Source organism: Lepisosteus oculatus, chromosome 1 (genome assembly GCF_040954835.1).
Source record: "Lepisosteus oculatus isolate fLepOcu1 chromosome 1, fLepOcu1.hap2, whole genome shotgun sequence".
Taxonomy (NCBI): domain Eukaryota; kingdom Metazoa; phylum Chordata; class Actinopteri; order Semionotiformes; family Lepisosteidae; genus Lepisosteus; species Lepisosteus oculatus.
This window is the reverse complement of record NC_090696.1, coordinates 68,274,111-68,301,766: the sequence shown is the minus strand read 5'-3', so window position 1 is coordinate 68,301,766 and position 27,656 is coordinate 68,274,111. Positions and strand designations below refer to the sequence as shown.

Sequence of the window (27,656 nt, the reverse complement as noted above, 5' to 3'; positions counted from 1 at the left end):
CTGGGCACAGGTCTGAGCGCCCTGCAATTTCACTCCAGTAAAATTACGGAAAACGACTCACATTGATGACCAGGCCGCAGAGCTGGAACTGTTCTGGGGTGATGATCTCGTGGTAGCAGGGCTCCTGTGCCAGCTTCATGATGGCACCCCCAGCTGCCAGGCGCAGACGGGACATGTCTGACTTACTGCAGTTTCACGGGGAGAAAGAATGGGAAACACTCCTTGGTCAACAATGACTATTACTTGTAGCTGCCTGGCCTTCTATCTTTTTGATGACAAAACCAGATGTTAACTGCTTTAAAGCACCTAGACTTTAACACATCGTAGGGAAGGAAGCTATGCCTTATTATGAGTTAACAATGAAGTCTTTAAGAACCGTTTTATTGTTTTGCAGATTCCTGGCTGGCCAAGATCTCTCGAATGGAGAGGATATTCGTGTATCCTACGCTGAGATTTAGCAACATGAAAAGAACAGGGGTCTTGGTTTATTGCCAAGGCTGACCTGAGCTAACTGCCTGACTCTCTGACCTTGTTTACACCTCATAAGGCAACACACTGTTACATTTTAATGATTGGTCAGTATGTTTTCGAATGCACATTTTGTTCATCTTCAAGAGGAATAAAAGCCTGTTGTTCTGTCAGAAAAAGCAGGTGAGAGACGGGGTCAACCTGTTAACTTTGTATGTCCTTCTTTATTGCAACAAAAGAACATGTTTGTGGTTGTCATTAAGGAGTCTAACAACAGTAACACTGTTTTCTTGAGTTTGTGATCATATAAAAATAAAACAAAGTTAAATGAAGTTAAGCTAACAGAACACAATGACTTTTATTTCAAGGTCTGAGGACATGAGATGTTTGGTGTAGTAAGTAAAAAACTGATCCACATGAGGAGTCAAGACTCACCTGATCTTCTTCTGCTCTGTCAGGTCCCCCTCGCTAACCAGCATCGCCGACAGCAGCCTCAGCGTGGAGTTGGCCGACTTTGACTGGTTATTTTTCATGCCCAGTAACCAGCGCACCAGCAACTTGATAGCTTGCACCTGTTCAGAGGTGAGCAAGCAGTGTCACTGTAACCCACCAGTTTCGCACAATGTACGCCACAAAGCAGAAGTGTGACCTGCCCTCTTAAAACCACACCTTTTGATGTCAACTATCTGTGTTAAGGTTTTCATCATCTTGCACCAATCATTTTAAGATTTAAAAAAGTATAAACACTGTACATTTTCAGATCTGAAGCTAGATGGACAGAGCACTTTAAATTTCTCCTCGACTTTTCTCTTTAGTGTTGTTTAAGTTCAAAGGTGTTGTAAAACTGTTTGGCACAGTAAAATCAATGAAGACAGAATTGTAATTAATTAAAATATACTACAAATCAAAACACGGCAGTTTAGGGAAGAAACAAACAGTTTGTGGACAAGCAAGTATCACAGATGGTCAGCGTGTATGTTATCTAATGGTGCACACGCACACACTATGAGTATAACCTTTAATAGCCTGTGTCTTTTACAGATGATGCTCTATTGATGCTGAATGTTCAACTTGAATAATGTATTTGCACGTGTGTTTAAAACGATTTTCATCTTCCTGGTAACTTTATTACAGTTATAAGAGACATTTCCTTTGATGCTCAATATAGTTTGAACATGACAGGTCTCACATCAGTGTCTGGAGACAAAAACAGAGCTGGCTGGTCTGGTTTCCACACAGGGGATTGGGGTAAGGCAGGTGGAAAGCTGAAGACTGGATTTAGGAATTGTTATGCTGAGGTTTGATGCCTCATTGGAAGGATAGAGCACAAGCAGCTTCAGTACATTCTTCACAGTGGGTTTTAATTTGCACTCTCCTTGTAACAAGCCCTTCCTCAATATTCACATAGAGCTTATTTAGGATATGGTGAATCTTTTGTAACCCCAAACCACTGATCTAGTCCTTGCAATATTTGCCTTTAATAAATGGTGATGCTGCATATACATGTTGTTATAATGCTTATATTTTCATCCTTATCTTTCCTGTTCAGTTTTAATACCCACACTTAAGAATAAAATACCATCTTCTTTTTTTTAACACTACAAGTTATCATATCAGTGCAGCCTGTCAATATCTTTTACACTCTTCAAAATTTAAAATGATTTCTATGTATAGTTAAACTCAACCTTTTTGAATGTAAGTGTATTTTTAACTGAATTGTATACGTTTGTTTGCTTATTACCATTACTACATGATGCTTGTTTACATCTGAAGACCGTTCATTTAGATTCACAACTTTTAGATTTATACATCAGCAGAAGTATGATCAAAAATAATTTCTAATTTAGTGGAGACATAACTAGGCAATTAAACTGTTAAACAGCACTGCTCACAAAGTTGTGCCTAATTCTTATCCTGACCGTGTCTTATTCTTTTTTACCCATAATACGGCACACAGCACACTCCAGCAAATCCACACCGCAAATTCAATGCGAAAATGTACTAGAAAAAACCTTTTCCAGTCCCATTCACAAGAGCCTTTCGTGATATTTCTGAATGTATTTTTTTTTATTAAAATGTTAATTAAGGGGTGCCAACTGCCTGCAAATTAACAGGGAATAAAAGATCTAATTTTAGCTGCGACTGTAAAATCTTCAAAAGTGTCCGTAAGATGAGAAAAATAAGAAAGGCATATGATTGTAAGATAGTTGACGGTGAACGTTTGATGGGAATACTCGCAGAAGAGAGCGCTGTACTTCATTTTAACCAGAGCGATTTTTTAATCTCAGGGGTAGCAAGAAAGAAGCACCTTGGTTTTCTTTAGAGGCATTCAGATAAAAAGTAAATCGAACACTATGGGAACATTTAAGAACGTGCTCTTCTTTTCTAAAACTGGAAGTCCAGGAAAATCTCTATTTAAACTAAGAACACGTCAACTCAGTACTGCATTGATGATTTGATGTGCAAGTGAAGTACCCTATGCCTCTCTACTGGCAGAAGTTTCTACTGCAATTTTAAAAATGTAATGTTTCCTGCTTCAGTTTCAAACCTGATAGCTGACAGAAGGGTCTGACAGAACGTTTTTCTGTCCTGCACGTCCCTCTTGCTGGAATTCTTATGACCAGGTTAGAAATATCCCAGATAGAAGCACAGTGATGCGATTCCCAGTTGCAATCCTCACCTTTGCGAGCACCTCTGGGGAAACCTCTTCATCTGGAGACCACAGCTTCCCATTCTTGTTACCTATGGACTGTGTTAAACATCAAGGACAAATGAGTATTTTCTTATGTGTGCTTATATACTGCTACCTGTGCCCTAATTCTGGTTTTCAATTTAGCATATGCTACTTTTTTTATAGGATAAACACGATTAGGATATTCTTCTTGTTTTTAATATGTCATCCAATTACTACTTAATGATTTACACCTCTACCTTAAGCCTGACTCTGACTGCTGTAATTACAGCTGTAATAAACAGTGGACATGAGGATTAAGCTATGAATAAAAAAAATATATATCAGCAAAGAATCGACAGCAGGAGTATTTAAATATTTTTAAAGGACTCTTGATTAAATAAACCACATGACCCTGACAGTCTTTCGGGCAGAGCTGTGGTCTCAGTGGCGCCTGCTTTCAACGGAGTTGTTAGCTCTGTGTCTGAGTTTACCCGATCATTCATCAGCAGATCCTTGACGATGAAGTTGGCCACGATGGACTTCATGGGTGAGGCAAACTGGTCGGGGGCCAGCATGGAGATATGTCCCAGAGAGACGAGAGGAGTGATCAGCTGTTCAGGCACATCGGCATTGAGGCTCCGGCTCAGAGGCTGTGAAAAGAGTTCTTTTACGTTGCTACTTGGTGTTGAACAAGTCACAAGTATCCGAATGTTCTATCAACTTTATTATTCAAATATACTTAACAGTTACATATTTGTGTACACCCTTATTCTAATGCCAAACGCAGGGCACGCTTAAGACGGGCCCTAAAGAAACAAAATCTTTCCTGATCATGTAGACAATAACATTTGGTCTTCGAATCTTTTCATTAAGACCATCAACCTTTCTCATTTATCTCCAGACTACAGCTCGTCTGCACATTCCTACAAGTCTTCCACAAAAAGTTAAAAGACATGGCCTTCATCTTCCAGGAGCGTAAAAGCCTGTGCCACTGTCCATCTGAAACCAAGTGTATTTCTTTACCTCAAAGATCTGAGCCAGCTGCACCTCCTTGTTGTGGAAGATGGCGTGTATGCAGTGCACCGCGTGCTTGGCCTGGTGTGGAGTGCCTCTCTTGGCCTTCTGGTGCAGGACAGGAATCAGGGTTCTGCGGACAAAGGAAGACAGCGTGTTCCCCAACAGCAGTCAGAGAGGAGTCCTGGCACCTGGCATCCCACCCTTGACTTCATGATGTGCATCTTCAAATATAACTGCAGTGAGCTCACTTCATCTCGGCTTTGCACATCTGACTTTGCAAGATAAACGTAAATCCAAATCATCCACTATTTTACAAAAAACATGCACGCCATTTATTTAAATGGAATGTTAAAGACCAGACCCTTGGACAAATAAGCTACCAAAAACCACATGGATCTAGGCAGGTCACATTTTTTCTCCTCTCGTTCGTCACTTCTTTTCTGAAATGTAAAACCTGAGGGCTGAAATGCAATTTTCTCGCATCAAACCACAATCACACAAATTTCCGGATTGTGTGGTTGACAATTTAGTTTCTGATCTGCCGAGACATTTGTCATTTTTCTTCATGAACTACATCACTCGGATCGGAGGATGAAGGGCGCCCTCACGATCGAATATGCTGCAGTTCCGTCTCGATCTTGTGTCCCGTGTTCCTGAAGATCTGGATAGCTGCCTCAGCCACCTTGTCATCTTCCATTTTCAGGCACTGCAGGAGGGACTCGTATGTCTCCGCCGAGTGGAAGGAGGTGGGATGAGTGAAAGACAGAACCTGCAATACAGGAAAACACAGTGAGGGAAAATAACTTGGAAGAGAGGTCCTTTAAGTAGCATATAAAAGAGTACAGAGGGGAAGAAAGGGTATGGAGAGAGAGCATGGAAACTGTGCTGTATTCTCACCTTGAGCAGCTCCAGTCCAGACCGAATAGCAGTGTCAGGAGTAACGCCCTCTTCCTCGTCATCCGCAGTACCCTCTATCGATTTATTCAGCAGCTTCACCAGAGCACTACAGCCCAAGATGAAAGTCTCGCATTAAAATACACTTGCCCAGTGGTTGTTTTCACAAGGGGAAATTTAAAAAGAAATCAGTAGGGAAAAAGCTCACTGGGCCACTGAACAGGAAATAAGCACATTTCTTGCACTGAACCTGAAGGAGGAACTATCTGCACTTGCTGCATGCTGACACTAGGTGTCAGTGCACGTCTCCCTGCTTTACTTGGGCAATCTTTGTGCTGCAACAGATGATTAATCCCTATACACATAACTGTTAATTTTTGCACAGAATTAACACTCCATATTGTCTGATCTTGCTTTTACATTATCATGTAATTAACTCCCTAAAAAGCCTACCAGTTTAGCTGTAATACGGCTTGGAATTGGAAAACAAAAAATATCCCTGTTGTGGAATCTGTCCAAAGGAGAGCAAACAGGTTCTTTCTTGGGATAAAAGGAAACAGCATAAAAGGAAATAACCAACAGGTTAAAAGAGTTAGACCTTTTTAGTTTTCAAAACTAAAAGTAGAGAGACTACAAGGGACCTAATTCAAGTATTCAAAATCCTCAAGGCAATGGCAAAGTCAGCTCTACGAATGACTTAGAATTGACAGTGAAACACCAGAGGATACAAATATTTACTGCTAGGCTATGCTTTTAAAAACCAAAAACATGGAGCCATGCACATAAACAAAGGGTTGTAGGATTTGGGAACAAACTACCTAGACGTGCTGTTGAAGAGACCACTGCTTCTTTAAAAATAGTTATACGAGTTCCTAAGAGCTTCCAAAAACTAAACAAGAAAATGGGCCAAACGTCTGTTCGGAAGTGTTTTAATCCTTGTATTGGCCATCCCTGAGGTTTTCTCAGAGATGGCCACTTTAGGATCCCGTTTAATTCTCACATTTATTTAAAAAACAAATAACACTTTCCTCTTGTCAGGGAGTTCGGAGCTATGCCAATGTGGCAGGCCTGTCAAGTCTGTGATCATGCTGAATCGGTTTCTGTGTGTAAATTTTAAAAGGGCTGTGCCCTGCTCTGCCCATGACAGGTACGAGCAGGTACGATGAAGGACTGCTGTGCTTTACCTGATGGCCTCTGAGTCGATGTGGACAGGTGCGATTCTTTCCAAGAGGAACTTCACCATTTCTAGGAACGGGTTGGTCGGTTGCTTAGGGTACGTCAATTTACGGGATATTTCTCTCTAAAAGAAATACATTTGATGTAACCAATCTTAGCACCAACTAAATAACACACCAAGCAGGTTTTAGTCTTACACCTTCAAAACTAGTAAAAACCGTGTGATGCGTCATACACCGGATTAAAAAGGCACGCAGCATTTTCAAAACGTTCATCTTAATGAATAACTTTAATCAACAATATCACTACCATTACGACTGATGAATTTTCAATTATGAAAAGAATGACTCATTTCTGGAAAGTACTTAGGACAGACTTTTTGGATTTGTGTGGGTGTCTGTTATCCTGCATCGACCACATTCAATGACATGTGCGATCATGGCCAGCTCAATGGGAGGACGTGCTGACAGACTGTGTGGACATCAGGCTCTTGCTGAGCTGGCTCATACTATAACCATTACGTTTGCCCCTCCGCTTCACACCCTCGCTGTTCTCCACTGGGGTGTGTCGCAGTACAGTGGCTGGCAGCCACACCAGCACTCTGCCTTGATCACCGCAGAGACTGAGAGACAGCACCCGAATTTAGCGAGAGCTTCACTGTAGCAGGTGCACTGAGGGTATTTAAACCCTGTTCAATCTCTACTCGGTTAGGCGGCATTTACACACACACACAAGGTTCTGAGCCACAATTCCTCAGCCAGCAGCCATCTCACAGCTGGCAGCCCACTGAAGCCCAGCAGGTGTGAGCCTGGTCAGTACTGGGATGAGAGACCTCCTGGGAAAGCGAAGGTTGCTGCTGGAAGAGGTGTCAGTGGGACCAGTAGGGGGCACTCACCCTGTAGTCTGTGTGAGTCCTAATACCCCAGTATAGTGATGGAGGCACTATACTGTAAAATGGCGCCATTCTTTGGATGAAACGTAAAACCGAGGTCCTGACTGTGGTCATTAAATATCCCAGGGCGACAGCTGACCAGGGCTGGTGGGGCTCCCAGCAACCCCCTGGGGGTTCTTAGGCATGTTCAGGCTTAGGGTGTCGTCATCTAGAGACGCGACTCTCGTCCAAGCAGCACCGGACCTCAAGTACGGGGAACGCATAGCCTGTGACGCGTCAAAGACGGAGTCAGCCTAGACCTAGCTCCACCCACACATCCGGTTATTCCCTACTTCTCCAAAGTTCGCCAGGACAGGGAGGGAGACGCTTACCACACACACTTCTGCCTGCTTGCAGGAACAGGTGGGGCTGATCAGCAGCTCCAGCTGGGCCCTCAGCTTCTCGTCCTCCCCCAGCACCTGGTTAAACTTCTTCATGAAGTCCTGGGCCTTCCCTGGGTCCGGCAGGTTCTCTGGGAGAAACAACACGCTTCCTAATGAACAACCGGAAAGCTCAGAAAGGAGTCCGTCGGTAGTCTTCTTGCTTTTGCCCAGAAGACAAAAGGGAAAGGGATGCAGAAACACTGGAGCCCTGGGAGAAAAAACCTCTCCTGGGAAGTGAATCAGATTCACAAAAGTGAGAGGAATTCTGCACCGCCTCAGTGGCAGCTACTGGCAGTACTTCACATGGGACAAAGTAATGCTCAGGTTTTGTCTTAGAATTTGTCACCCGAGATCAGACCTGAGCAGCAAACTAGAAAAAAGTGTGGCTCGCCTGATGTCCACAGATCGATTAGCTATTAACAACGAAACGAGCAAGAAGGGTCAAACAGCCTTCTCGTATTACCCAGCACTCACGTCGGAGTAAAACAGAAATAAATATCCCAGGGTCAGAAATCATGCAATCAATTCCTGAAATCAAACAGTAACTATCTGACAATGCTCAAGGAAAAAGGTGGAGCATCAGAGAGTGTGGAAGCCTTTCTATAAATTCTGTGACTATGACAATGTTAAATTTTGATACTGAATCAGAGGATGGTCATCACTCTCTTCTCCTAGTTCCACCTTCTAATGAGTACACATTATAACAGCTACCTGAGCCTGTTAGCAATGCCATAGCAACTAACACTTGTATCATAAGGGATTATAGTTGATTATTTAAGTGATTCCAACTTTTTCCCTCAGTGTAGTTACAGAACAGGAGAAAACTGAAAAGACTGTTTTAAGTAATAGGTAATTAAAGACAAAGCAAATGCCTTCTGGAAAACAGAATTTTAACTTAAGCTACAAACAAGACTTTGTAAGCACAGCTCCTGACGTCTCATTAGAGATGCTTGTATTAACATTTTTCTAAACAGTAATATGAAAATATAGTTGTGCGTTTCTCTACTGAGTGGCCTTTCCCCTCAATCTAACACGCTTACAAAGCACCAACACGAGCCATAGGGTACCCGAGGGAGGAAAGGCGTGTCTCACTGATGCCGATATGAGCTCACAGACACCTGCCAAGCAACGGGTGAATGCTGTGCTGTAAGCTGCGTACATCATGGCCGAATCCAGCCTCTCCTGCCTCCTGGTACACTATGTGAATCTCAGGGACTAGTGGCAATGCCTTCCTTATCCTCTATCAGTACAAGTTGAGAAAAGTGTCAGCGAGAGAAACGAAGAACACCCTTACTTGCTATTGTCATCAGCTTCCCAAACATGGCAGAACTGTTTGCTTCCGACTGCAGAAGGAAGAGAAGGCAGCTTTAGAGATAAATCTTATTTAATTCTAACTGTCATTGACAACTTTGGGGGGGGGGAGATCACATTGGAAATGTTTTTTTTTTATCGCAATTTCATTTGCAGGCTGCCTGTGCTGCACCACCAGGACCTACCAACCGATGCTGTCAATCTGTGTTGCCTCAGAGCAAAGGTATCAGCTTCTTCCCCTAATATACTGTTTCCTACAAGTACTAATTTATCTAGCTGATGCTTTTATCCAAGGCAATTTCGATTGTGCCAATTTTTTCTGCCGGGAATTTTACTGGCACGATTCAAGTGAAGTATCTTGGTCAAGAGTACAACAGCAGTGCGTGACCTGCGATTCGAACCCACAACCTTCCAGTTATGAGTCCAGGACCCTGACCATTGCCCCACACTGCTGCTTCCTCCGCAGACCATGAGCAACACAGATTCTGGAGGACGTGAGGTGACCCTTCAATGCTTCGTGTCCTCTTACCGGAGAAAACAGCTCAGCGTATAAGAGCTGGGTGCACCTGGAAGAGGAGGTTCTGTGGCAACACCCAGGTACCTGGGAAGGTTATTTTACAGGTATTTTTTTCCTAAGTGTCATCGCTAAGACAAAGACCACCTCACACCCCTACCGTCCTCTCTGTGTCGGGGGGGGGGTGCTTCTGCAGGAAACAAAGAGGGAAGGAAGCTGAGATTCCACAGTTTTGTGCGATGGGAGGCAATTCCGGGGCTTAAGCAGCATGTGAGCTCTGTGTACCATGCAGGTCTTCGCCACTGTACAGAACGTGGAGCTCTGTTAGACCAACACGCCAGGCCAGCCAATGGATGGATGTGGATGGAAGATGTGGGATGAGAATTTCATCCAGTGGTGGAACACATGCTTTGCGAGGATGAGACCCCAAGCTCAATCTCTAAGGAGCTTTCCGAGACGAGTGTTCAACTCATAAGGACCGGGAAACAGGTGCAAAGTCGGCTTACGGTCGGCTGCTTATGTAGGTCCAGAAGCTCCCGAACGTGACTCCTCAGCATGTTTTGGCATTTCCACATTTCATTCAGTGCCCTGTGAAGCAGAACGAAAAGCAGTGAGAACCCCCGCTGTTGCGCCTCACGAGCCCCCCCGTGTGGTAACTGCTGACGGTCACGTCGAGAGCACTGACTTGACTGCGTTGGGGTCCAGGCTGGCGTACAGGTAGTACAGACACTTCATCTTCTCCTCCGTCTCCAGGTTGTGGGGGACCATGTACTGGGCGAAGATCTTTTCAACCAGCAACCTGACAGGAAGACGGCCAAAACAAAAACGTTTCACTCGGACATCTAACAGCTTCTTCTTTCTATGCTACATTCTTTTGCCGAGCACCCGTGGTCCCGTCGACAATATCCAGCCACTTTTAAGAATTCATTTCCAATTACATGTTCATGCAAATATTCCCAACATTACAGTCACATCCATAAAAGGAACAAAATGCTGTCTTTGACCCATTAAAAGCTCTCTTATTGAGCTTGCCAAGTCAACTCAAGTGTAAGAGTTCAACCTGAGAACCCAATCACACAGCTCTTGACACAACTTCACTCCACTTTGTTCACTACACTTTCTCTTGGGCTTTAATATTTGTCAGTGTTTTTAAAAAAGACCATTAGGTAAGATTTCACAGTCTGTGAAATGCAGTTCAATCTCCGTTTAAAGTATTGAGCCCAAGAGCCAGAGTTTCAGCCAGCTTTGGAGCTCTATTAGCTTAAGCTAAAAACTAGGAAGTTGATGAAAAGATCCATGAGGTTAAACCAATGACCTGTAAATTTCTTCAAAATATGGCGCAAGCAATAAAATCAAGAAGAATTTGGAAGTCGGTTTTCTCCCCTGAATCTAGAATAGAAATTAATTATGTACATTTATTTCAAACCACCTGCCAAATGTGGAACCATCAACTGTTAATACACGTGCCTTAATGCTGTGACCTATATACAACTACAGGGGATGTCTTCAGAGACGACTTGTCAGGTCTCTTTACACTGCAATGCCCACAGTGCCAACAGCAGAGCTAGGGCACTGTAAGCCAAAAATATCCTTGATGAGCCGCCCAAACCCAGTGGCTCTTGGCCAACCAAGTGCCGCAATGTGAGGAAACCCAGTCACATATAGCAGACGATTCTGCTCAGACTGTAACCTGTAATCTCAATTAATCAGAATATATAATTAAATACACAGTCTTTATATAGACTTTCATGCTTAAGCTCCAAGTGTGAGTATTTGCCAGTTTCGAAGTTACCCGAGCTACAGCACAATTCTCTTAACACACATAGATGCTGTGCTCGCTGGTGTTCTGGGTCAGAGCTCAGTTCACACCACACCAGCCACAGCAGGAAGAGGCTCAGGCATCCTGGCTGTCGAACTCGAACTCACTTGTCATCGATGCTGTTCTGGTAGTAGATATGGAGCAGCTTGTCCTTGATCCAGCTGACCTTCTGGGCTGCCTCTTTCCCTGCCTCGTGGTGCAGACAGTACTTCTTGTACAGCTGCGCAAGTCCCATCATCGCTTCCTTCCTCACCCGCCACTGACCGAGACAGACAGGCAGACAGACAGATGTCACCCAAAAAGGACGAAGCTGGAGTTTCTTTCTTCACAGAGTGCAGTGTCACGCAAAGGTCACTCTAAATTCACTTCAATCAAGACCATCGATTCCAAGCCACTCGGGAGAGAGACAGTGACCACCAAGTAGACTTGAATTACCCCAAACTGTGTCGGGTAAACATTACACCAGTGCCTGGTTTAAATGAGCACATTGCTGCGGTGTCTTACGGTAATTGTTGCTCATCGTATTCCAGCCGGTCTCAGGCAGTACTCACCCTCTTGTCCAGCGTCCTCTCCCGCACGAATCCCAGCAGCTGGTCGTTCACTAGAGACAGGTCCTTCTTGCCAGCGTTTATTATGGTCACAATCACATCGTGCCGAATGGCCTCCTCGGGGTCATGAGACCTGACCTTGAGAAACTCTGGAAAGAGGAGCGCAGGGACACTTGTGGTGATTTTTTGGACCTTCATAAATTTGGGACCTGCTTACTCTTAGGCCACCTCTGCTCACTGCTACCATTTCCTTCCTACTTGTACAGCAGGAAGAAAACCAAACACCTGCCTCTGAGCTTGTAATGGCCATCTGGCTTTTTCCACAGGTTGAGCCCAAAGTGCCAATGAGAGACATCAGAGGAAAAAGAAAGAAAACCTCACATGCATCACTTCAATCACACTGGCAAGTCACCTCCCAGAAAGGCCACTGCTGCTTAGCAGAAGGAGGATTTGCAAGTCTAAGGCTTTCCCGGCATCCCAACGATTCACGCATTGTTAATTCTGTATTTAAAACAAACCTTTTATACCACGATGATATTGCAATGAAACCTGAAACTGACTTTTGCATTTGAGCTGTATTTTTTAGGCTGAGGCGTATGGCAAATACCCTGCTCGTGTGAAATGCAAAGCCGGCATACCTGTGAGATCTTTGGCTAAATCTGGATGGTTCATCAAGCAGTGGCTGGCAAACTTGACACACTCCAGCCGGACAGGCACGTGAATGTCGTTGAACCTGAAGACGGCAAAGCGAAACTAAAACAGACTGCACACCTGTGCCATATAGGCAGTGGGAGCTAAATGCTCAGGCATCATTCAATCCTAATTAAAATGTACTCCCATAAACACAGTACAGCAGAGTTACTCACTTAATGAAATCCCACAAAGAAAAGCAGAAATGACAACAAAGTATAACAGAAGTGAACAATACGTTTGGGACATGAGTCCTTTTTGGATCTTGTTATAAAAGCTTTTTTAAGAAAGTGATTTTTAAAAATTCTACCACGTGAAAAGGATTTTATATTTCAGCCATGAGGATAGGTTCTGAGAAATAAAGGAGGACATCACCAAGAAAGGAATCCATTACCTCCCGAGAAAGCACTGCCAGAGTGGGCGATTTTGGGTAGCGAGCTCCGAGTCCTTCGCCCCAAACAGCTTGGCCAGCAGGCGGACGACAGCCAGTCGCTCCTCGCCATCGTTGCTCTAAATTATCGTTCAAGAATAATAAGATGAGCATTACGTTTAAATGAGCCCGAGGCAAAAACAGACTGCCAACAGAAACTAATCTGCTTGAGGACTCCTAAACCTGAACTGCGCTACTGCAACTCATCAATACAACAGACTGGATGCTGACAACAACTGAAAACCCTTCAGAGAAGTCCAGGTTTGATGTACTGCAGAAATAAAAGGCAGAAAAAGGTAAAAAATAAAAAGCGTTACAGTAAAGTGTTATTCACTCTGTAGTAAAAAACCTCCGACCTTCAGTTTGAACTCCAGCTGTGGCATCACAGACATGAGAAGTAGGGGATCGATGGCGAAGAGCTCTTGAATCAGGTCGAACACGTGTTCGGACAGATCACTGACTGAGGATTTCCCCAGCACCAGAACCTGATTAAAAAACTACAACACGGGAATAATACTCACACACTGCACAACACAGGCACAGGGTCATACCGAGCTCTGCCTAAACGCTGTTAAAACAACCCCCAATTAGAGAAGAACTACTCAACCTTCATGGCTTGTGGGTCTAATACTCTTCTGAAAGACGAAGTAGATAAGGTACCACAAATTGCACAAGGCCTGGCTACCAATACGGATAGTTTCGACTTCATTTTGACCCTTTTGTTTAATCTATACGTCAAATATTTACAGTATTTAAGCTACACTATTAGTATTAGTACACTAGTACAGTATTAGTATTTTAATTACTAATGCATAATAAATTACATGATACTTCACAAGTTTAAATGAAAAACAACCTTGATTTAAAGAAAGGACTCACAGCAGCCTGTGCTCTGCTTATCCTGAAGGGAAGTAATACAAGCCCCCTCTGCATATAAAACAATATACTGCTGCTTGAAAGAATGAACACAGTCACCACTCACGTTGGCAATGCACGTCTCAATCGTCTGCACAGTCCTCTTCAGGAGGATTTTTGCGAGATCGTACGCTTGCTTATTTAAGTTCTGCAAGATGAGAGATCGAGGCGTCAGACCACATCAACATTTCAAGAAAGAAGTGTGGCACAAAAAGTGTGTGTGTGTGTGGGGGGGGGGACAGACCACAACAAATCTATTTTTGGAACAGTAGTATAGTACCTGAAGTAATTGGCGCAACAAAAGCAACTCTTGTTGAGGTAATAACAGTTTGACGCTGATTAACGATTCATAAGGCAAGGACTTCACCTGAGGCGGGCGTGCGGCATGCACACCCTGCAATTTAATTAGCACTTAAATTCAAGTAACATTTGAATGAAAATCAGCGGTTTGTGGAACTTGTGCCGCACTTCACTTGAGTCAAGAGTTTTTGTTTTAATGCTGTCAGCAATAAGCAATCTTAGCACTTCGTTTTACCGGCAAGTGCCTCTGTGACACCCATTCAGTGGGCAGAAAACAGCCATCAACCACCAACTGTTTGTAAGACTTCACACAAAATCAGTCCCGAACCGAATGAAATATATTTAAAATTACTTCTTGTGCATTACGTTCAATAGGAAGCATATTCTTGTGCAATCATGACACTGGCAGGGGGTGATGAAACTCAGTCTTTTCCTATTATTCATCAGCTACATATACAACAGCTTTCCCATCACAGCTGTCATTGCATTTCAACAATTTATTAGGGTAATTAGAGATCAACAGTCACGGATTCTAGTGGTCACTGAATGATGTGACAACGTGTGACTGGGTCAGGCTTTCACACAATAATAAACCCCCCCCTCAGCAAAGAAGATTTATAAAGAAGGGACTGGAGCTTCCTAAACTGCTTTGAATGATTTGGACTAAGTCTAATAAGGGGATTGAACCTGCTGAAGAGGAGCTCCAGCATTAATTTTCCTTGGCTATTCCAACAATACAAGAAAATGAAAATTAGTGTTCGAATTATAATCCATTTTGGACCTCATCTGGAGCACCAAACAAAACGCATGCAGTGGTGAAAACCCCTTTCCTCTCTCCTTCTCGCCAGGCAAAGAGGATTTATTTCATGGCTTCCCATGAAACGTGTTATACAGACTCCGGACAGGTGTCCTTCCAGTGTTTTAAGTCTTAATGACTGAAGATGGTGGAGCTGGGGAGCAGACCGACCTTGTGTGCGGGAATGAGATTGATGAGAATGGAATCCAGTAGTTCCTGAGTCACCCCATCACCCTCCATGATGATAGAACTCATCAAATCCAACATGTGCATCTGCACCTTCTGGTTGTGGCTGTTGCTGAGGGGAGGGAAAGGGAAAGAGTGGAATAAAAAGGGGGTAAAACAGGAATATCGGTAAACAATGCAAAACGAGATAAAGAATGCAAAAACGAGAGGTGGCATAAAAAAAACTTACTTGATGACAGAGAAGAGAGTCTTAAACAGCTGAATGAAAATCTCGTTGCAATCCTCCAGCTCAAAGCATATGTTGTAAGACTTCACCCAAGCTAAGTTCTTGAACAGAAAAATGAGACGTGTTTAAGGACCTACAGCAGTGGCAAAGCATAAAAAAATACTTGAAAAAAACGACTGGACTTTTTCATTAAGATTTGTTTCTTACTGCTGCAGCACTCTGGATTTGTAAAGCCTAAAAAATACTGATCTAGATCTGTTCAGATATGTAAACGCTAGAGAACGCTTTCATTACATGAACATGCCAATCTTGTTCTTTTAATGGGCAAAAGTCTCTTTTTTCAGATATCACCTGCACCGCGTCTCCAAATGCTCAGTATCACCTTATCTACAGAGTGCATGGGGTCAAATGTTATAGGACACAGGTGCCACTGGGAACCCAAGAGCCATCTTACGCTTAAATTATCACCCGGAGATATATTTTAAGTATTGTTTATATTAATGATACAGTGGAACACTTTATTGGTGTTGATTGTTAAGTACAGCACTCTGTCAAAGACACTGTACAAGTACTTTGACAGGATTTACTTTTGTACCCTTGGAGTCCATTGTCAAAAGGCTCTTGGGATGGATAAAGCATAACTTATATTTTTCTATGGTCTCTGTTGCACTTGACACCTTGTAAGCCCAAGCATTGACACTCAAGAGATTGATGCCACACGTACATTGACCATTCCTGTATCCGACACATTTATTAAACTGCAGCCTCTCTGCTCTCAATCGCAGTGCAGAACTGAAATCAGGATATTGATCTAAGCCTGGATTTAAGAATTAAGGAGCTGCTTAAAAACTCTACAGTAAGTGCACTGCAAGGGCTGTAACTTGAGTAACCCAGGTTTAGTGTATAGCTTCGATAATCACCCTGGAACAAAAGCGATACAAACTAGTCCTATAAGTACAATGATGCCTTTGATCCACCCTTAAGGACTGATAGTCAATAAGCAACAAACATCATTGTGAAAATAACCAAATCAAAAAGTAGGATTGATAAAAACCCGTAACACGTCTTCAGTATGAGCTTCATCTCAGCCCTGTGGTCCTTGTGTGCAGCCTGAAAAAGAGAACGGGCACACATGGTGTCACCTGGACGCACCTCTAACAGGTAGAAGTATCTGTTGAACTGTGGGCTCTTGGTGTCCTCCAGCCCCTTCAGCTGCCGTGTGATGAATAAGAAAATGTCCTGGAGAGAGAGAGAGAAACAACACGGTCAAGTGACCAGAACTGCAGAGCCCCAGGTACCCCAGAGCCAGGACCTGGCAGCCAGTCCTGAGCGATGACTTCTGGGGTCTCCCTTCGTGGCCACGCAACCACATTACACCAGGGGGGTCCAAGACTGGACTGATCGTCTCTTGCTGCAAAACTCGAGCAGGCTGGTGCAACTATTCCATAAGAACCTCCCCAGCTCTGAGAACACGCTTTCCAATTCACTCCATCAAGGATTAAAAATCCGACACTTAGGACACAAGCATCTGTTGGAAACATCAAGCAATTACCTTATACAACATTCAAGCCGTTCAGGCTTTCTTTTTCTGTTTTGATGATGTGCGCCTGCAGTAACAGGCTCCCAACCCTAGCCTCTGCGCTGGTATCTCCCTGCCTTTCAGTGCACTCAAGGCCTTGCTTCACAAACCAACTTTCTCGAAAATAACTGGAAATACGGCTTCGGTAAGAGAATCCTACTCAGAAAAGGCAGCAAAACGGACGTGTTACATTGGCTTGTATTGTAAGTACTGTGTATTCAAGAAGAAAGTAGGGGCTATTTTTACAAGCATCATCATCACTATTCTCTACAAGCATCACTATTCTCTACAGGAACAGAACTCCTGTGTAAAATGAGGTAAAAGTGTATATTCAAACAGTGACGTACAGTAAGCTGAAGCAGTGAATGAGCAATATGTTTAAGGAACAATTACCCTGGCCAGTATCTAGAACAGTCTAATAAATTGGATTCTGATGCTATGATGCTGTGTGCCATCTTAAGAGACATCAGTACGCCTGTAGCTGTACCAGTGTTATACAGTGCTTTCCAAACCTAGACCAAGCACTGCTCAGAAAATCCAAGAACTGCCTTGTTTCAGAAACAGGGCATCTACACTGCGGCGGCAGCTGTTCGTCAGCTGAAACCGCGAGGGAGAGCGTACCTTGAGCTTGTCGTGGGAGGTGTAGGGCGCCTCAGGAGCGTAGATCCTGAAGATGTCAGCCAGACAGCAGGCCACCAGGAGGCGCACGTCCTTGTTGGGGTTCCTGAGGAAGAACTCGGAGGCCAGGTGCAGGGCCAGGGGAAGGTACTGCTGCTTCTCGTCCTCCGAGTCCTGGTCCATGTCCATAAACGTTTTCACCACCATCTGGCGGGCAGACAGACAGGCGCGTACATTCGATCAGCTCTATTTTTAACTAGACAAAGGGGTCTCCTGGCCCAGCGGCATCGTTGCAGTGGAAAACCCAACCACCAGACTGCAGAAACATCCTTCAAGAACTGATCTAATCAGGGGAGGCACAGTGGGACATTGTGAGACATTGCTGTCTCGCAGTGCTGGTGTCCAGGGTTCAATTCTGGTCTTCGGGTGCTATTTGAGTGGTTTGTTCTCTATTCCCCCCCACCCCACAGTCAACACTCTACCGAGTTAATTGGCCTCTGTAAAACTGGCTCGGGTGCGAGTGTGTGTGCCCTGGGATGGACTGGCATCCTGCTCAGGGTGCATCTTTCCCTACTCCCGACGCTTGACAGGGTAGACTCTAGCTAACCTGCGACCTTATATTGGATAAACTGGCAAGGAAAAGGATGGACAGGTAATAATAATAATAATTGCTTATACTTATATAGCACTTTTCTGGACACTCCACTCAAAGCACTTTACAGGTAAAGGGGACTCCCCTCCACCACCACCAATGTGCAGCCCCACCTGGATGATGCGACGGCAGCCATAGTGTGCCAGAACGCTCCCCACACATCAGCTATCAGTGAGGAGGAGAGCAGAGTAATGAAGCCAATTCACAGAGGGGGATTATTAGGAGGCCGTGATTGGTAAGGGCCAGTGGGAACTTTGGCAAGGACGCTGGGGTTACACCCCTACTCTTTTAGAGAAATGCCCTGGGATTTTTAATGACCACAGAGTCAGGACCTTAGTTTTACAAAGGGCGGCACTTTTTTATGGTATAATAGGCCATTATACTGCATACATCACTATACTGAGGGATTAGGACCCACACTAGCACCACTAACACCTCTTCCAGCAGCAACCTTAGTTTTTCCCAGGAGGTCTCCCATCCAGGTGCTGACCAGACTCAGCCACCTGCTTAGCTTCAGTGGGTTGCCAGCTGTGAGTTGCAGGGTGATATAGCTCCTACCTAGGATGGCTGATCAAATTGGTTCTAAAACTACAAATACCAAAAGGTGGAGACGTCAGGCACAGCCGGGCCAAACCTGTGACTAAAAAATGCCCCAGATGGAAACTTATCCAGTTTAAGTTTGTGCTGTAACTCATTCTAAACACATATGGCAGAACAACGATTGAACGATGATTGAAGAACAAAGACGATCCAATCCTGCAAACAGTCTGTTTAAGGCTAAAGACAACAGCTGTAACAGTTGAGCCAGTAAGCAGGGGTTTTCCCCAGTTAGGGTTCAGCGCTCAATCAACAGACTAAACAGACAAAAGTAACCGTACACCACAGTCATAATCATTCCCACAATCAAAAACATCCTCAAACGTAACCGCTTAATCTTCTGCTGTCAGTCAGTCAAGTCATGGACTGTTGTAAGCTGAACTGACCAAAGACAGTAGGATTGCTGGAACCAACCAGTTTAAAATCAGTGAGTCTTACATTGCACTGTGTGTTGCCTGTCTTAACTCAGGGGTTCCCAATTCTGGTCTTGGGGGCCAACATGCCTGCTGGTTCCCATTCCAACCAAGCACTCAATCACACAACTGAATCTTTAATTGACTTAAACAGTAGGATAAATCTGAACCGCCTTTAGATCCTAAACCTGTTGAGAGGATGCCTTTTAATTGTATTTTGTTGGGGAAAAAAAAAAAACTTGAAACTATCTCTATCAAGCAACTTGATCATTCAATTAAGCTTCAAGGAGGTAATTAAGCTCATCAGGCACGAGGGCCTGGAGAGTCAGGATTGGGAACCCCTGCCGGACTGGAGTCCGCACGGACCCGGTGTCAGCCGAAGCACGGATCTGGTAAAAATTCCCCCTTTCTTTACGCCCGATTACTCACGGTCTCGGGGCTTTTCAGAAAACGGATTTTTCATTGTCAAGTGGCTGAGGCTTCACCCCAGCCTAAGGATAACGCTTGGGTGAATTGTTACCCTTATTAGGAGGGCTTTAGGACCCAGAGGATCTTTCTTCTAGCTGATAAACCCTCCACAGCCTGAGCAGCAGCCAACAGGGAGAGAGGAAGGGGGATGGGAAGGGATGGAGGCGGGTTGCTGTGCTTCACTCCAACACGGTTTTTCCTGCTGGAGAGCAAGACCTGTGCTCCTGGCTCCTCAGAAAGCTCAACAAGCGTAGATTAAAACCTCCTGGAGCGCCCCCTTTCACCCCCCCGCCCCCAAATAATCCATGGGGGTCTCCATCTCTCCCAAGGAGCTGTCTTCCTTAGGAAGACCAGTATGAAATGGAAAGAGCCCGCTGTTATAAAGGAAAGTAGTGTCCTTGAAAAGCTCAAATACTGCATGGAAACCTGCACAGGTCAGGTCAGGTCCTGATCGCCTCGCCAGGTCAAAACTGCATCAGGCAGGATTGGTCACAGTCCTTATCTTATGGGAAGCTGCCTTCAGTAGTTCACAAAAACAGTTCAGTTCTGTTTACGGTCATGTGCACAAGTGCATATGAAATGCTTATTTGCATGTACTGTATGCTCCAAAATAAAGACACCAAAAAACAAACAGAACAGCAGCAGCTGCAAGTTAAATAACATACAACTTAAAAAACCAGCAGTGTGAGCCCAGGGTTGGGGGTAGAGTTCAGTAATCTGACAGCTTGTGGGAAGAAACTGTCTCTGAATCTGCAAGCTTGTGCCTTTATGCTCCTGTAATGCTGACCTGAGGGAAGGGGGGAGACAAAGGAGGAACCAGGATGACTGGTAGCCTTAACGATACCTTATCCTTAGTTGTAAAAAATGAAATAAAAAAATAAAAAAACAGTTCCTTCTCACACACTGCCACTGTTTCATAAGGTTCTCTGTGTTTTAAGATGCATCATGCTCTATGTGCAGGGCTACAGCAGACCCATCTCACACGTCTCTCCCTCCTCTAAAGACCCCTTTCATCATCAGATACAGGACAATTTTGGGAAGGAGAAGGCCTGGCTGGCAGAAATAATTTTTAATCCACCTGAAGGATATCACCTGTAATCCTTACATTCCACTTCTTCTCCCTGGGTAGCTTCCCTGCTTTGCTCAAATGCAAGTGCATTAAAAATTTGTTAATCCTTTAATTTCTTATTCAGAATGAGGAACATCCCCAAATTAGCCTGGTGTTACAGCAACACAGGATGCAGTGCGATGGTGGGGGGGATCTCACTGATGTCCCCCTCACTGGTATGCTGGAGGCATCTTTCAATTCCTACATGCAGCTTACAGGACTGGCATGGTACCCAGCGCTACAGTCTCACAGCTCTTGGGTCCTGCACCCATTTCTGGACTGGTGAATCTTCTGTTCGGATCGTGCTGGTTATCTCTGTGCTCACGACCGTTTTCTCCAGGGGCTTGTTTCCTTCCCCTTTGCCAAGTCAGACTGACTAGGCTAACCGTGTCTCCAAATGACCCGTGTGCTTGTACGTCTATCCCGCGATGAACTGGCATCCCCTCCAGGGTGTAGCTGCTGTAGTCCTGCCCCTCATGCTCCCGGGTAAGACTGCATCCACACAAGGAATAAGCGGTACTCTAATCGTGAAAATGACGCTCCTATCAGGCTTTCGTGCCAACATCTACTTTCCAACCACACCATCACCTCTGACCAGTAAACAGAATGAGGTTAGAGAAAAAACATGGCCCATAACTGCACTGTGGGAAAAATAATGAGGGTGTTTTATAATAATTATAATAATTGCTTACACTTATATAGCACTTTTCTGGACACGCCACTCAAAGCGCTTTACAGGTAATGGGGATCCCCTCCACCACCACCAATGTGCAGCCCCACCTGGATGATGCGACGGCAGTCATAGTGCGCCAGAACGCATCACCACACATCAGATATCAGTGTGGAGGAGAGCAGAGTAATGAAGCCAATTCATAGATGGGGATTATTAGGAGGCCATGATTGGTAAGGGCCAGTGGGAAACTTGGCCAGGACGCCGGGGTTACACCCCTTCTCTTTTCGAGAAACGCCCAGGGATTTTTAATGACCAAAGAGAGTCAGGACCTCGGTTTTACGTCTCATCCAAATTGTAGCTCTAAAAACAGCTTGGCAGTTTTCTGCAGCTCCACAAACTCAAAATTGGGGTGAACACCAAAATATGATATTCCTTATCAGGAGACAATCAATAAATAAATAAAAAACGACTTCGTAGTTAGCTCCAATTTAATTTCTTACAGTTAGTTCTAAAGCAGAGTAATTACATGCTTGGCTGAACTGACACAGTGATCCTTTTAGTTCCCCAGCCCCCCCAAAAACACCATATTATTGTTTTCTGGAAAACACATGTATGCCTGTTGAGTCTACCAATGAAAATACAAGCAGTTTTATTTTTTATTCACCAGTGCACTGATTGTTTTCCAAAAGAGTGTCTCTGTTCTGGTATCACATCTACAAACGTGTAATTCAACTCCCGTTTCTTAGTATTGTATGGGATGCAAAAACTACAATGCTGTGTTCAGGCATCGGTGTGGATTAGGGATAAGGTACTGGACTGGTAGGGCTCAAATCCATCGGGTTAGCACTGTCCCTGTGAGCAAGTACTTCATTCAGATTGCTTCTGTAAAAGGCCCAGCTGGAAGAATGTCTAAAAATTGATTTGGACCACTCTTGATAAAAACATTAATGGAAAGTTAGTTAGATGTCTCTGTGCTACTATTAAATAGAAAACTTGTGTAGGCTGTGATCTGTCTGAACAACACATGCCTAGTGGTAACATATCTCAGTTTTATTTCCTTACCCTTTAACCAGTATACTATACAGTCTGCTATTTTTATTATACGACACGTTCTCATCTGCTGTTTTTATTGATATTGCCAGCTGTTCGCTGCTATTGAGTAGCAGTGTAACAACGAATATGATAACGAATCTTTTTTTGAGGCAGACATCTGTGTATAGGTGGCAATATATACGAGGCTGAAACAATACAAGTGGAACAATGTACAGACAGCTGAGTGCTCGATTGCAAGTCTCTCACCACATTCTATCGCTGCAATACTGAAGTGCAGAAGCCACTCTTGGGACCAGCCACAAGGGACCCATGGCCCCGTTTATTCAGTTATAACTTAAACCTCACTCTAGATTCAATAAACTGTAAGTGCAAGGAGAACAGCCTGGCAGATCCAGTCTAATCGTGTGGCACGAAGGCCACTTGCTCGATAATCAGGGCCAACAAATCCACAACGCTTTGCACAGCTATCCAAACTGGAGCACCTTCAGCCCTTCCCATTGAAGAATTCCACTTTAACCGGCTCCTTCATTACTAAATTGATAAGCAGGAGAATTACAGAGGTGATAGGCACCGCACTGCATTGCATTCACTGGAATGGACAGGAAGGGGAGTGGGCTGAGCAATGCTGACCCAGAGCAGTGTGAAATCTTCATTGCCAGCACGCAGAGGGGTTTTCTGGTTTACGAACTGGGCTGAAGGGCTCTTAAACCCAAAGAGCAGGGGCAAGAACCGGTGCTGGAAAAAACGCTCATAGCAGGAGAGAAATACGATTCACCTGGTGAGGGAGTCCAGGACGAATACAAATAACCATCACTTCCTGCTTTTATTTACCGGTCAAAACGCCGGCGGTAGGTTGTTACCCGTCTGGAATGGCAATTCAAATAAAAAAAGAAAACTGAACCCTGCACTGAATCTGAATGATCATTCCATGGAGGTCACCATTACAACACTGGAAAACACTACCTGCTATAAACTCCCGCCAACGAGGCAGACCCGAAGTGTCCAGTGTTAAAAAAACTCAAAATCCAACGGGTCTTGATTGGGTCTGCCTCTAATTTACCAGGACAACCGAAACCTATCAAAAGCAGCATTGCAATGCCTTCAAAGAGCTACGAGAAATGGAACTCTTTTCTTTATGAAGACGGACAAAACACACGGCTATGAACAGGCACAAGCTCTCCGGCTGCGTACTAGCGTTTTCAAGACAAATTGGGAAAATTCTGCAAAAGATCCGAAAACAGTTTAGTCGAAGAGAACGCAAACTAGGTGCATTAAACGGAACGAGAGCAGATCCCCAGACACCCATCAGTAGAGAAGATCCTGATGTTTGCGCCATGTTAAGCCTCGTAGTTGCCGATTTGTAGACATGAGTTTCAGAGAGCCACGGGCAGAGAGCTGCACAACTCTTGAGACAGGTGCACATCTAGACTTCATCTGCTTACCAAATAACACTCAGGGCACTCTTTGAAAGTAGGGGGGCGTTAACCCTCTCTGCTTGGGCCTTGTACAATGTTGCCTGCCTCAAGCTCTCTCCTTAATTAAGCTGAAGGACCTGAAAACGTATCCACCTGTCCTGCTCTGTACATAGTCACGTGTGTCCCAGGTGGGTGCTGCACTTCAGTGATGAAGCAGGTCCCCTCCTGTACGTCAAGTGCTTCAAAGACTCTCTCGCATGATCAGATCGATATAAAGGCAAAGCCTTGTAGCACCTGATCACATGGTGCAGCACAACTAGGCCCAGTACATACACATACACACAGCTATTTCCCGAAGTAACAACAGGTCAGCAAAGGTCCTGCACTCTTAATGTTTAACCGAGATTTACTGCAGGTTCCTTCCTGTTCTCCGTGGGAGCCCCCTTGGGTGCCATGACAGCCACCTGCAGCCCTAGACTCCGGGTAACCTGGCCGAGAGAGGACCAGGCAACATTCCTCCAAACTGGCTCAGCCCAAGTGGTTTTGTGAGCAAACCCCAGTAAAGGTGCTTCATGCGACTGCCGTTTTGAGTCACTATTAAACCGTGCAGAGACACGATCGCGTCCACCCAGACACCTTCACTGGCCAGGAAGAGAATTTACCACACAGCACATTCAACACACAGTGCCGAGTGGTTTAGCTCGTCAGCTCGTTGTCTGACCAGAAGGTGTTACAGCCCAGTCCATCATCGAAGTATAGCTCCCCTCTCTTTCGGACATTTTCCACAACTCGCTGTTTCAGGAAGGATGGAAATATCGCTAAGGATACCAGTCATCCTGGTTCCTCCTTTGTCTCCCCCCTTCCCTCAGGTCAGCGTTATAGGAGCATAAAGGCACAAGCTTGCAGATTCCGAGACAGTTTCTTCCCACAAGCCGTCAGATTACTGAACTCTACCGCCACCCTGGGCTCACACTGCTGGTTTTTTAAGTTGTATGTTATTTAACTTGCTGCTGCTGTTCTGTGTTTATGTTTTTTTGGCGTTTCCTTAACGTCTTTATACTGGAGCATACAGTACTTGCAAATAAGCACTTCATCGCACTTGTGCACATGACAGTTAACCGAACCGAACCACCCATTCAACGACAGTAATTTCTCAGCAGCAGCCTCTGTCGCATGTTAAAGCTTTCCAATTGGGGGAAAAAAGCATTACAACGTAATTAATCTCCTCATGCGGGAAAGTGGAAAAAGACTAAACGTTGATTAAACTGTTCGGGTTCTAGTGATTTGACATTTATACATATAGTATACAGGCTTCTTTATTTCTACACACAAGCCCAGTACCGGTGGGAGGAAAATACTGCTGATATTTCATAGAAACTCCTAGATTCACTAGTACCTTTGACCTCCCTGAGCAGACAGCTTGTCTACTCTTTTGCAAACGATTCCTTCTCTAACTATTAAAGGTGTACATCTGCAGAGTGTGTTGCCTGCAAAAATAAGTACTTTCACGTTACAAATGGACATGTATATGAAGAAATCCTCTCCACACGTGTACGTAATGCTGCATTATGTAATTATGTAGTCTTTGCGATGTAGTCCAGAGCGAGCAGGCTGAACCAGTCTTTTTATTTTCTTCAAGACGCCGGTGAAAGGCCCAGTGCTTACCTTTAACCGCTTGACGACCTCATCGTTGGTGATCTTGTCGGTGATCTCTTTCACCCCGGGCGGGTAGGTGATCTTGCCGTCTGCGGGTCTGGGCTGCTGCGGGAACTCCATGCTGTCGGCGTCTCTTGCACAGCGCGCTACTGGCCTCTATCGGTCACAAAACAAAAGTTCACCAGCACGAATGTACCGCACTTTTCACCCCATTTTCAGCCTCACCCCCCCCTCCTCCACAAAACGAAACAACACACGGTTGATCAAGCCAACGAAGGCCCCTTGGATTCTCCACAAGCCCCGGATCCGCGGATCACCCCTTCCCTGAGAAAGGAAAAACATCCTTAAAAGCCCCCAGACGGGAAGCAGCTCCGGCTCCCTCTTTCATTCCCTCTCGGCGACCAATCAGGGTAGAAAAGTAAACATTTCACAATGAAACGTGATCGAAAATGCACTCTCCCGCACCCGACCCCCCAACAACAGGCGCCCGATTGAGATTTTCGGCGCCGGTCGCCCAAATCGCTCCGGCAGGCAGCGAGGGGAGCTCCCCAGCCAGCCCCGTCCTGGTAAATACTGGGCCTAGGCGTTAGGCCGCAAAACTATTCAAATTACACACGTTAGCGAAGAATAAAAAACCGGCAAAAATAAGAACGCGGCGCTGTTTGGCCCCCTTACGCCAGCCCTGGAGGGGGGAGCGCCGGGTGTATCGCCGCCTTATTTCCGTGGCACGGCCGCCAACTTCTAATTTTTGTGCGGGAAAACACCACTCATTTACTTATTGTTTGTTTCTTCAACTTCGGCTCCGCAGTCTCTGCCTCTGCCCACACAGGGCACCGTCGCCCTCCCTCCCCGCACGCGCCTGCTCGGGGGACATCGCCGGGGAAGAAAAATCGAGACATTTTTTTTTTTTTGGGGGGGGGGGCGCTGCTTTTCCCCCCTTCTCCCCTCTCCCCTAAAGCGAGAGCCCCGCAAGCCGGTGTTATGGTGTTGTTGTTTTTTTTACCTCATGGATGTGCCGTGGCTAGCGCATGAGCCGGGTCTGAGGTGGTTTTCCAGTCCCAACAACAAAAGCTCCGGCAGGCAGGTCCCGTTCGCTCTCGAGTCCCCCCTCCCCGGGTGAGAACGGAGGCGCAGCGCCACCCAGCGGCGGAGCGAGGCGGGGCGGGGGGGCCGAGAGAGGCGGGAGTCTCTCCGCCGAGTGACGTCAACGCAAACTTCCCCCTTTCTTTCCGGGGCCCGCTACCGTACTGCCGCGCATACGGGCGCACCGACTCTTTCCGCTACGCCCGCCGCGCAGTGCAGTGCAGGACCCCGAAAACTGCAGGCGGGCACGACTTTCGGCGTGCGTTGTCTTCGCTCCGAAACCCTCCCCGAGGGCGCTATTTAAGTTGGGACGCAGGTTTTGAGCATTTCTGCACCTACGGACGGTCTCATGTTGTGACAAAAATGCCGGCTGGCGTAGTACACCCTTAAAATAACCAAGGTTTCCCCACCCCCACCGTGGTTTTTATTGCATCTCGGACCTTAATGATTTAACTGGACCAATTTCAAGTTGTTCTTGAAGTCTTCGAGCGGTTTCATATTGACAAAGGAAAGTTTTAGACCCACCAGTCAATTTTGTTTTTATTGAAACTCGCAGGAGCCCGGGAGCACTCGAGAATCGGTGTTATCCGAGACAACTTCGATAATACATTTCTGAACACGCAATAACACACATTTTACAATCGGTACACACACTATGCCCCAAGTGTTGATTGTACACCTACGGAACGATTATTGGTACTGCTCAATCATCCATCACGTTTTAATGCGAAGAGGCTGATTATAAATTCTTCTTCTGATAACATTCGGACTAGTCTGAAATGTAGGCGGGTGTTATTTTTGGGAGGAAACTTTTGTGGAAAAACTTTATGGATTCGCTTCTTTGTCCGTTTACACGGTACACCGAACCGCCCATCCCAAGTGTTAAAAACAAACCTTTAAGTCCCACCTCAGGAAAAAAGTGACAGCGCCGACTAATGGACACGGCAGTGTATAACTTCACTGCTATAGGGATATGTAGGCACATCATTCAAATCTGAGTTGATCATTACAGTTTTAAACCAAATAGGACTAATTTGATGGTTTGAGTCTAAAACTATGGTGT

At 45.1% G+C, this 27,656-nt stretch overlaps 1 protein-coding gene across 3 annotated transcripts in view; it reads right to left on the bottom strand.

The window, feature by feature from the left end:
- pds5a (PDS5 cohesin associated factor A) overlaps nt 1-26,697 on the bottom strand; it is a 35,253-nt gene extending 8,556 nt beyond the window's left edge. Inside the window, exons 1-24 of one of the 3 annotated variants that reach the window (XM_069191733.1) lie at nt 26,514-26,697; nt 25,520-25,666; nt 17,479-17,682; nt 16,431-16,517; nt 15,282-15,379; nt 15,038-15,164; nt 13,838-13,918; nt 13,212-13,352; nt 12,820-12,935; nt 12,374-12,468; nt 11,739-11,884; nt 11,295-11,446; nt 10,054-10,167; nt 9,875-9,956; nt 8,838-8,886; nt 7,493-7,632; nt 6,238-6,353; nt 5,057-5,162; nt 4,768-4,928; nt 4,166-4,289; nt 3,634-3,792; nt 3,149-3,217; nt 904-1,040; nt 62-185 (exon numbers count right to left, since the gene is read on the bottom strand). In XM_069191733.1, the coding sequence (XP_069047834.1) occupies nt 62-185; nt 904-1,040; nt 3,149-3,217; nt 3,634-3,792; nt 4,166-4,289; nt 4,768-4,928; nt 5,057-5,162; nt 6,238-6,353; nt 7,493-7,632; nt 8,838-8,886; nt 9,875-9,956; nt 10,054-10,167; nt 11,295-11,446; nt 11,739-11,884; nt 12,374-12,468; nt 12,820-12,935; nt 13,212-13,352; nt 13,838-13,918; nt 15,038-15,164; nt 15,282-15,379; nt 16,431-16,517; nt 17,479-17,682; nt 25,520-25,630 (2,739 nt within the window). In that variant the 5' untranslated portion in view covers nt 25,631-25,666; nt 26,514-26,697. Of the gene's footprint in view, nt 1-61; nt 186-903; nt 1,041-3,148; nt 3,218-3,633; nt 3,793-4,165; nt 4,290-4,767; nt 4,929-5,056; nt 5,163-6,237; nt 6,354-7,492; nt 7,633-8,837; nt 8,887-9,874; nt 9,957-10,053; nt 10,168-11,294; nt 11,447-11,738; nt 11,885-12,373; nt 12,469-12,819; nt 12,936-13,211; nt 13,353-13,837; nt 13,919-15,037; nt 15,165-15,281; nt 15,380-16,430; nt 16,518-17,478; nt 17,683-25,519; nt 25,667-26,285; nt 26,381-26,513 lie in introns of those variants that run through there. The other 2 variants (XM_069191735.1, XM_069191734.1) reach the window with 2 other exon arrangements.
- Nucleotides 26,698-27,656: the final 959 nt, after the last annotated feature.